Consider the following 11,047-nt stretch of genomic DNA (forward strand, 5'->3'; position numbering starts at 1 on the left):
TGGTCGACTCAATGACTGCTAGGTTCCCAGGTCCTGTGGCTGCAAAACAAGCCAAAATCATCACCCCTCCGCCACCGTGCTTGATAGTTGGTATGAGGTGTTTGTGCTGATATGCTGTGTGTTGGTTTTTGCCAAATGTAGCGCTGTGCATTATGGCCAAACATCTGCACTTTGGTCTCATCTGTCCAAAGGACAGTGTTCCAGAAGTCTTGTGGTTTGTTCAGATGCAACTTTGCAAACCTAAACCGTGTTGCCATGTTCTTTTTAGAGAGAAGAGGATTTCTCCTGGCAACCCTTCCAAACAACCCATACTTGTTCAGTCTTTTTCTAATTGTACTGTCATGAACTTTAACATTTAACATGCTAACTGAGGCCTATAGAGTCTGAGATGTAACTCTTGTTTTTTATTTGTTGCAATTTCTCTGAGCATTGCATGGTCTGACCTTGGGGTGAATTTTCTGGGACATCCACTCTTGGGAAGATTGGCAACTGTCTTGAATGTTTTCCACTTTTGAATACTCTTTCTAACTGTAGAATGATGGACTTTAAATTGTTTGGAAATGGCCTTATAACCCTTCCCAGATTGATGGGCAGCAACAATTGCTTCTTTAAGATTATTGCTGATGTCTTTCCTCCTTGGCATTGTGTTAACACACACCTTAATGCTCCAGACCAGCAAACTGCTAAAACGTCAGCTTTTATAGAGGTGGTCACACTTGCTGATGATCAATTAATCAAGGGCATTTGATTAGCAGCACCTGTCTGCTATTTAGCATCTTAATTCCTATGGAAGCAGTAAGGGTGGACTTAGTTTTTCACACATAGCTTCCCCCTTTTGGCTTTATTTTTCTATCTTTAAAAGTACTTTCTTTTTCACACAACTGTGTGTATATATACCCGTGAGTGACGAAACGCGTCAGGGAGCGTCATCACGTTGGACGCATTGACATTACGTCATCACAGAGCGCTGGAGCACACCGATCCACGCGCTGGTGCTACAGAGGCCTGGTAACACGGAGCCATTTTTTTGGACTCTGGAACGACATTACACCTTTACTGGCCCTGGAAATCTGCTGGGACACTTGCTGGGACGTTGGCCCATCCTGTTTTGAGATCAGTTATTTCCCCAAGGATGTAAAGCAGCAACCGGATGGTGGTGATTATTATCACGCAATGCCTATTTTATCTGTACTTTTGTGAGTGCATTTTTACCCCCCCTCTCCCCCTTCCCCTCATTAAATATACAATTTTACGCTATGGGGCGTGCGCTCTCTCCTCTTTTTTTCTTATATATATATATATATATATATATATATACAGCAGCGGCAGCTCTTATTCGAGCAAATGCCGCTGGCTGTATGAGGCTGGGAAGCGGGTAGCCGCGGCGCGTGGCGGCGCACTGTGACGTCACAGTCACAGGCGCGCCCGGCTTCCCCGTCTTCCCCGGCTTCCCCAGGCTTCCCCGACACCCCTGGACATCAAATTAAGGTAAGCGGGGGTGCGGGGAAGCAGAGGGGCAGAGCAGAAGCCGGGCTCGGGGTCCGGAAGGATAGTAAATTGCGCGCGAGGTGGAGGGGGGGTGCGTGTGGGAAACGCGGCGGCGCGCGGATATTACTGGCGGCAGCTGGGGTAGATCCCGGCATGCCGCCGGCATTTAGTGCGATAAAGTATGTCGCTACTGTACATAAATCTATATCCATTGACAATCATAACAGAAGACAGTATATACTACTAGTATTAAACATTTTTGACCTTATAATATTAGTAAACACAATAAAATGTACAATATATATTATGTAAATACATAAAATAAGAAACATGACATATACATGCAATATTGTTAGAGGATTTAAGACCACCCACATGCATTTTTGCCTAATTTACAGATCCAACATGTCTATCTGATAAAGGTAAATTAATTATCTTAATGATATGTATGGCTAGAATACTAATACATGTAAATGATGAATTTTTCATCCGGAGACATGCAGTGTCTCATACCTCCATAAATCTAAATTAAAAATATATTTTATAAAATATATATTCCTAAAATGAATTCCAAATGACAGGACAGGAAGACCATTGTGGGATTGGAACACATTTCACCCCTTACTCGGGGTGGGTGGGGGGGGGGGAATCGATTCAAGACTATGCAGGAGAGAAACATATTGGATCTACCAGTTGGGCACTTTGGCCCCTGGTGGATTCAATGAGTGTGTAGACAGCAGTACAATAGTCTAGTTCTCCTTCCTCTGTCAGCTCTGACTCTTTAGTAGGTATATTATTTATACTTGCTATTAGACTTCCTATCCTGTCATTTGGAAATCATTTTATGGACTATATATTTTATAAAATATATATTTTTTTACATTTTTCATTTAGAGTTGAGGTATGAGACACTACATGTTTCCAGATGAAAAATGCATCATTTACATTTATTAATATTCTACGAATACATATCATTAAAGGTATTATAGGGAGATGTTATATGGAGTAAAATACCAACACACTCTACAAGTCAGTAATTGCTCCTAACATGGTTATTTTCTGCAGTATCGGCTTTCGGATATGCCCTCCTTTAAGTATTATACAGCCTGCTGCTTCTTTATCTTCACTTGCAACTTCATCGTCCAGATGCTGGTGTCTCATAAGTAAGTGAAACTTAGGATAGCAACATCACTTGATTACACGCTCAAAAGCAAACTTCCTCCTTCCAGAATATGAGAACTAGACGATTTCCGTATTCAACCACAAGTCAAACAGATCTGTTCATTTTGCTTTCAACTACGATAATGCAATTCTCACTAAGGTCTAAACATTCTATGAGAAAACTCAGAAGCAGATCTCCGAGAAGTCCTACTTTTTTGTAAACAAATTCTATGGTAGGCTCTGTCTTATAAACGGAGTGAGAAGCAGACCCAATCAAAGTCATATACAGGCAGTCCTCGTTTTACAACGCTTCGTTTTACAACGAATGGCTTATCCAACGCTATGCAATGCATACCTATGTTCATTTTTACAATGCCAAAACGGCTTATCCAAACCTCTTACGACGCTTTGCAAATTTGTTTGGGTATTTAATATATATATTATACTATATTATACTATATAATATATTATATTTTTATATTATATTATATATTATGTTATATTATATATAATACAGTATATGCACTATATAATTTGTGTGTGCTGCATATCTTATTGTCTGCGTAAAATATTTTGTATATTTTAGCATTAAAAATGCCTTCAGGAACAGAACCTTTCATTTTTTTTTTTTTTTTTTGTAACTTAGATTTTATTGCAAATTTCAGACATAAGATACACTGTACAATACACAATGCATGTAAACTGTAGAGTAATCTCAACTGTACATTTTTATATAACTTGAAAAAATCTCTGGCCTTTCGGGCCCTACTCAGCCAGAAATAACAACAATGATAGTAATAATAATAAATAATAATAAAATAATAATAAAAAAGGGGAAGGGGGAGGGGCACCGCTCCAGGCATTACCCACTATTCACCATCGACATATCACTGCCTTTCCTACATCGTCTTAGTCAGGTGGTCTCCGCAGCTGTCCTGTCTGTGTACCTGTGTTCTCCTCTCAGTTGGGGATCTCAATCCCAAAGGAGAACACATCTATACCTATCATATCCATATTGTGTTACTCTCAACCCCGGGAATATCTTTCATTTTAACAGTGTTCCAATGGGAAAATGTGTTTCGCTTTACAACGTTTCGCTATCCAACGCCATTTTGAGTAACGCATTGTGTCTGATAACCTAGGACTGCCTGTACTGTAGTATATGTAGCATGTCCCTGCCAACTATTGGTTAACCTTGCATGTTGTCTGTCTCCCTGCAGCTTGAGGGACCCTATAACTCTCCTTATTTGTATGTTCTGGTTTGGGTAGTCATTGTGGAGTCCTGCCCTCCTGGAGTCCTAAATTCTGTCTTGTGACTTTAGGAATGCAGCCCTTGGAATCTCGTACGGCATTTCCTTCTTCTTCTTCCTACTGCTCCTCTTCATCTGCTTCGCCGGACACCTGGCTGTAAGTAAGGGATCCAGGATAAATATCCAGAGAGAGAATTCCTTTCTCATCCTCTCATATTATCTGACATGAGAGAGAACTCGCTGGGGGATAATTAATGACTGGTGCTGGTTGCTTTGATGTCATTGACTGATTGTGGTAATATTAAGGCTATGTATATAAACAGGGAGATTTGGAGTGATACGTATGATCTACAGCCCTGTCCCCTTCTACAGAAATTTATCCTGAAGGGTCCTCAGCTTCTGCACTGGGTGCCCTATCTCTCCTCTGCTCTCTCCAGTCGGCCCTGGCTTAGAGTGCCCCTTGGGGTCCTCACAATACTCACCGTGCTGGTCATGGCAGTCTTCAACCTGGTAATTATCCCCATTCTTCCTTCTGCTGTGGGTTCCCACTCTTTGCTACTCACTGGTATGTGTGTCTCTCCAGGAGTAATTCAGTATACCCTGAATTACCACCTCTGTTTAATGGTCTTTGATTTGTCTTCATTCTCTCTCTTTCCTTTCTTTTGGTTTTTCTTTCATTTTCCTTTTTCTTAGGACTCTATGCGCCTCTCCTTTTCTCTCCCATGGGTCTTTCCACCACATTTGTGCTGATGATATACGGATAATGGCATTTGATCTCTCGCCTTCTTTTAGTTTTTCCTGCCGGACTCTTCCTGTCCAGTGTTCCCCTTGAACTCCTCGTTAACTCTGCTCCCAGAACCTCAGGCCCTCTACAGCCTTCCGGTCAGTGGAGAAGGAGAAGGCTAGTAATTAATGGATACATTGAATCAGATTACTGACATGTTTAATTGCCTTTGACTATTTGGCTAATATAACTGTTTTATGATGATGATTTAGATGCTCATCATAATGGGGATCTTTATCTAACTCCATTTCCTCTCTTCAGTATTACATGTACTGTTGCATTCTGGGACTCCTGGCCTGCTCTGCCTTTCTGCTCATGAACTTTGAAGTCAAGCTGATTCTACTGAGCATCGCTTTGGTGATATACAATGTGATCTTCCTGCACACACACAGCTGGCTGTCCGACTGTTACGTTGATTGGCTGTATATGAACCAGAGCTATCCTGGGTATGGTTGGAACTGTCATCCCTGTGTTAATGATGGATGTTGTGTAATATGATACAGTGTGGACCCATGAGGAATGTAATGAGTGTTCCAGTCACATGTTATAGTGAGATCCCTGGGAAATAGAATTATTACATTTTCCCATGTTTCCTGGTAACAGCTGGGTTCCTCTCTCATTAGACCTGGAGTCCTGAAAGAGCCAAAGCTCATGGGGAGCATCGCATTGTTCATCTTCTTCTTCACCCTCCTGGCATTGGCCAGACAGGTGAGTGACAGAGATACAAGCCATTGCTTGATATGAGTAAGTGGGCCATTGGAGAAAAAAACTGATAATTGGAGGAACTGATTCTCAAATCTCCAATCAGGTATCACCAGCCATGCAAAACTTTAGGGATAACCAATGCATCTGCGCACAGCTGCCTGCAACTGATTTGCCTATGAATTGACTGTTGGTTGGTTACCTCAAAAACCTGTTCTAGGTCTGAGCACTCAGGAGAGTTTTGAGAACCAATTGCCATTAGATGGAAACACTGACCACTGCATGAATGCACTATTGGGTATAAAAGGAGATTATTGACAGAACAGGACAGGTAGCACAGTCCTCGGAAGGTTGGGATGGACAGATAAATATGAACCAGTCTTTTGGGGACTCTTCCTGTAGAATGAGTATTACTGTCGTCTGGATTTTCTGTGGAAGAGGAAGTTTAAGATGGAGCGGGAGAGGATTGAGACCTTGGAGAACCTGAACCGGGTTCTGCTGGAGAACGTCCTTCCAGCTGACGTGGCCCAGCAGTTTATAGGGACGAATCGTAGGAACGAGGTAACTTAAGATGCAGCCTGGGAGTCAGTGCCTGACTTGAGTGTCCTTGGTATCCCTCTAGAGGGAAATCATGGGTGATTTCAAGGAAATCCCTGAGATTCAACCCATTTTTACTGCTATCCTTTATTGGTTCATTTATGGAGATGTGTCACTCCCTGTGTCTCTGTAGGACCTGTATTACCATTCATATGACTGTGTCTGCGTCATGTTTGCCTCCATTCCTGATTTCAAGGAGTTTTACTCAGAGTCCGATGAGAACCACGAGGGCCTGGAGTGTCTGAGACTGCTCAATGAGATCATAGCTGACTTTGATGAGGTGAGGAGCAGGGTCTACCTCGCATGTAGTCACGAGTGAGTGCAGAGCCTAGAAGAGCATTATATGGGCTGCTGGGACATGGGAATGTTGGGTGGGGCTTGGGCTATAAGCTCCTGATGCGTGATGTTGTGGGGTGAGCATATGGGCTCCTATGAAACACATCGTTGGGAGAAGAATACACAAGGCTTCATGTCACTTTCTCTGTGGTTTTCTTTGCAGTTGCTTTCAAAGCCAAAGTTTAGCAGTGTGGAAAAAATCAAGACCATTGGCAGTGCATACATGGCAGCAACGGGACTAAATGCCACACCAGGGCAAGAAACCCTGCAGGTAATTCTCATACTACTGCTCCCACCTATCCATCATTTTACTTTTACGTCCCAAATTTTTTGTCAACACTAGTGTTTCTTGCTCTGCAGCACCCACTGCTGTTTCAACACAGACCTAGTTCCAATGATTCTAGTCTGCTAAACACTGCAGTGTCTATTTCTCTTGTTCACAGGATGGGGACAGGAATTATAATCACATCGGCATCATGGTAGAGTTTGCAACCGCTTTGATTGGAAAACTGGATGTGATCAATAAACACTCATTTAACAACTTCAAACTCCGCGTGGGTGAGTCACACAATACCTCCACCTCATGCCCCCTTTTGACTCACCAAAATATCCCTCATTCATGTGCTCCTCATCACGTGACTCTCTCTTTAAAGTTCTACTGCACCGACACACTTTATTCGAGCAAATACCCAGTATGTACCTGGCAGATACCTGGAATGCACCGCTCCTCACCTCTGACAAGCCCCGTTGCGTTTGCCTTCCCAGCCTGGGTTCATGCCTGGCTGACGGGCGGCTGATCTGTTAAATGATAATGATTAGGATTTAATAGGCTGCAATGCTTCGCGTGTCTACCAGATGGCATAAATTCATGAATTGTAATGCAGTATATATATATGTACTGTGCAGTATTGCAGCCAGCGGGAATAAAATGCTTCAATCCCTGCCTGGAAAATAACTCAATGCACTCGGGCAGAAAACAGTCACAAACCTCAATACACCCGGGTATACCCGAATTCGTGGGACTAGCCGAGCTCGAATAAAGTGTGTCGCCAGTGTATATGTCACGGGAGACCAGGACTTTTTTTAACACTATTTTTATTAGTACCGGGATCATTCATTAGGCAAAACAAGGTGGTAGAACAAAATGCAGTTTATTCGGGTAAACCCGCGTACAACACAAGGAATTACACAAAATACAGACAAAATCACACTTACTGGGGTGAAATCTAGGCTCAAATAGGTGCAGGGCACCTGCTTCGGTAGGCTTACCCTGACCGGGATAAACACCCGGGCTTCCTGGTCCTCTCTGCGGCTTGAGATCGTAGCCGTGACCACTACATTCGATTTTCAGAACTTGGACTTCGCGTCTGACAGTCTCTGCAGGGCTTCAAAACGAAGCCGGTTGCTCTGCTATTCATGACAGAGCAACTTTGTAAAGCCCGCCCTAGCTTCATCAACACAAGTCACTAGATGGTCTGGTTCTCTGACTGGGGCATCTCCTTACATACACTCTGCTGAGCTATCCTCAGCATGGAGGTAGGAGGAGTGCCAATCAGAGCGGGGGAATTCCCTCCCACCAGCCAATAGGAATAGGGGCTCGTCCTTTGGCTGACATCAGAGGAGGAGGCGTGCCATGCCGGCTTAAAAAGCCGGTTGGGCGGGAAATACGAATTAGCCAATGGGAGTTGTGCCTACGAGCTGAATCTCCCCTGGCTACCTCATTGCCACCCGCTGGGCAGGCTCTGCCATGTCTGGCAGACTCAAAAGGTGTCCCCACTGGGTGCCCTTTGTTCTCCGGACCTGGACAATCGCCCTTTCTCGCCCACCAAACTGTTTTCTCACCTCTGGACATCCTCTCTCCTTTGACGGACTCTATACAGACCTGCTGGTGCCTACGTGGATGCCCGGGCCGGCTTCATAGAGACTTATAACAAATGCATCAAACATAATAAAACATAGTTTAATACATAGGATATCGGGGAGACCCATATCTGTAAAGGAAATAGGACTGGGATGGAGTCTGGGGGACACTAGCTAGCCCTGGTGTAACTCACACCGCGAATCATGCCTGCTCTCCGGGGAGAGTTAGGGGACAATCTGTAACTATGGCCCCAGAAGTCCTGCAAGCAAAACAATTGCATTTCTACCCAAATATCCCACCTAAAACTTACACACAGAAAGTTTCATGAGTCTGGGACAAAGGGAACATGAAAAGTGGAAAATCAGGTTAACTTTTACATGCGATGATACCTGGCACCTGGCTTATGGTGCTATTTAGCTGTCAGGGACCTACGGTTCTCAGTGGTAACCAGATGGGCTTAACTTTTATTGTATAGCCTGGTTACCCCCTTACCGTCGCACTATTTTTTGCCTTTGTGTCTCTCTTTCTCTCACACTCTTCCTGGCTCTCCCTTCCTATATCCCTCTCCCTTCCTGAAGGTATTAATCATGGGCCAGTGGTGGCTGGCGTTATAGGTGCCCAGAAGCCGCAGTATGACATTTGGGGCAACACTGTGAATGTGGCAAGTCGGATGGACAGCACCGGAGTGCTGGGTAAAATCCAGGTAACATCCACCATCCAGGAATTCTTAGGCTGTGCTTATACTGCCGCCGATGGCGACCCGACCGATGATGTCACCCGTCGCCATTGCGATAGTTGCAATTTAAGTTTAGGCGACGTCGCTGGCTACATGGCCATGACATCAGAAAGGGGGAAGGCAGAGGGACGGAGAAGCTCTCTGACTGGTCACAAGGGGAGACCGTCGCCGAAAAAATCAAATAACAGTGACTACCAGATTTTTGGTAGCGCTGTTGCTTGGTCGCGTGAACTATAAGCTCCGACGACGGTGACAATGCATTTGTTTTGACGCAACGTCGCCAGCACTATAAGCGCAGCCTTATATAGCACTGTCTGTATTCAGCAATGCAGCAGTTACTGTTTCAGATGCTTCTTAATGTGTACAGTAAATAAAAAAATAATACGTGTGGTGCATTTGCATGTCTCAGACAAGTCTGTAACCCAGTCTTTTCCCATTATCACTTACCTAACAGAGCTTCCACTGCAGCCAGGGATTCTGGGTAATGACAGGCAAATAAGCACAGTGTGTGCTTACAAATTAACATGCTGCATTAGCAAGCCGTACTGAGTAAATTACACATAATGACTACATGAGTACTCCAAGGAGAGGAGATTTGGGGCTTGGAAATACATAGGCATACTTTGTAACGCTATATATTGCAGCATGTTACCTGTAACACTCTCTTGTTTTCCTTCTTCTGGGCCCATTCTTCTGCTTTACAGGTCACGGAAGAAACTGCCAAAGTCCTTCAGAAGCTGGGATACACCTGCGAAAGGCGGGGTGTCATCAAGGTCAAGGGCAAAGGTCAACTCTGTACCTATTTTGTCTCCACTGATCTGGCACGTTCAAGTTCCCCGGGCAATGTTCTGAACAAGGCCTCAGACACTTAAAGAGAGGCTTTCCTAAGATCAATCTGCTAGAAATGTCACACGAAGACTCTGACAATAAAGCTTGTGAGACAACCTAGCAGGACACCTTCTTCAGTCATAGGTCTAATCTGAAGGTCTCATGGGAGAAGCTAATTGGAAGACTTTTGACATTGCTACAAGGAAAGTGGAAGGCTTTGGGCCTACTGTGGCCAGGTTTAATTGGAAGGAAAGATTGTGACTTCTACCAGTGCCATGGATACTATAGACCTACACTGTCTATGATGGCCAAGGAAAAGTACTCTGCTTTGTGCTTCCCAGGGTACAGTTTAAAATCATCCATGCCAGATATAGACCTAACCCTGCCATAAAGCACAAGGTTTAGAACTGCAGCTCTGCCGCCTCTGCTTCTATCCATGAAAACCATGAGACCTGAGATCTAGTCTGGACCCAAAGCCTCATCCATACATCAGTTAGATCTTTCAAAGAGATGCGGACATAAGGGATCCCTGGGTGTGCCACTCTCACTGATTGGGGAGGAAGAATCAATGGCAGATCCAGGTCAAACAGAGACACATGAGAAGGTGCTGAGATCAAACAGCCAGCCAGTGAACAGAGAACTGTCAGAGGCAAAGAGTTAAAGAGTTCTGCTTGTGTTATGGCAGCTGTGCACTGCAGTGAACGCCTCTGTTATATCGGTCTGCAATGCATCACAGCCCCCGGCAGGTTAAAAATAACTGAGTCCATTTAAAAGAGGAAGAGAGAGTTCTGGGCTGCCCACATGTGGCAATACCTGAATAGGAGGTGTTATCTATACACATAGCAGCTCTCATTACAGCACTACACATAATGTAATATATATTTATGTATACACCTCAACATGTCGCTCCCTTTGTATTTATTCATCACAATAAACTCTTGTTATTAAATACTATTGTTGGGTTTGGAAATCATCTCAAAATCTCAAAATGCAAAGACCACAAAAATGTCATTCGGTATTCTCAAACGTATTCAGTCGAGTTTTCATATTTCTTCTTTTCCACTTTAAGGCGAAAGTGCATTAGTGTAACCCACACTGATAACAGAAATAAAAAATATATAGTGTAATATTAAATAGAAAAGTGTATTGTATCTTAAGTCTAAACAGTTACACTCACAATGCTGATATTATAACATTCCTTGTATTTGGATAGCTTTTGGACAACTTGTTGCCTGCATTGGAAGGCAGCACCAACGGATACAATTTGATTGATTTTCTTTTTCGGTACCGGACTTACAGTATGT

The 11,047-nt window shown here is 43.7% G+C and overlaps 1 protein-coding gene across 10 annotated transcripts in view; it reads left to right on the forward strand.

Moving 5' to 3' along the window:
* ADCY4 (adenylate cyclase 4) overlaps window positions 1-10,692 on the forward strand; it is a 42,973-nt gene extending 32,281 nt beyond the window's left edge. For all 10 annotated transcript variants that reach the window (XM_075569170.1, XM_075569169.1, XM_075569173.1 and 7 more), the window contains 12 exons: window positions 2,554-2,651; window positions 3,972-4,056; window positions 4,272-4,409; window positions 4,692-4,781; window positions 4,945-5,129; window positions 5,307-5,391; window positions 5,788-5,946; window positions 6,116-6,262; window positions 6,482-6,589; window positions 6,762-6,876; window positions 8,758-8,882; window positions 9,620-10,692. In XM_075569170.1, the coding sequence (XP_075425285.1) occupies window positions 2,554-2,651; window positions 3,972-4,056; window positions 4,272-4,409; window positions 4,692-4,781; window positions 4,945-5,129; window positions 5,307-5,391; window positions 5,788-5,946; window positions 6,116-6,262; window positions 6,482-6,589; window positions 6,762-6,876; window positions 8,758-8,882; window positions 9,620-9,787 (1,503 nt within the window). In that variant the 3' untranslated portion in view covers window positions 9,788-10,692. The remainder of the gene's footprint in view (window positions 1-2,553; window positions 2,652-3,971; window positions 4,057-4,271; window positions 4,410-4,691; window positions 4,782-4,944; window positions 5,130-5,306; window positions 5,392-5,787; window positions 5,947-6,115; window positions 6,263-6,481; window positions 6,590-6,761; window positions 6,877-8,757; window positions 8,883-9,619) is intronic.
* Window positions 10,693-11,047: the final 355 nt, after the last annotated feature.

This window comes from Ascaphus truei, chromosome 13 (assembly GCF_040206685.1).
Source record: "Ascaphus truei isolate aAscTru1 chromosome 13, aAscTru1.hap1, whole genome shotgun sequence".
In the NCBI taxonomy this organism is placed as follows: domain Eukaryota; kingdom Metazoa; phylum Chordata; class Amphibia; order Anura; family Ascaphidae; genus Ascaphus; species Ascaphus truei.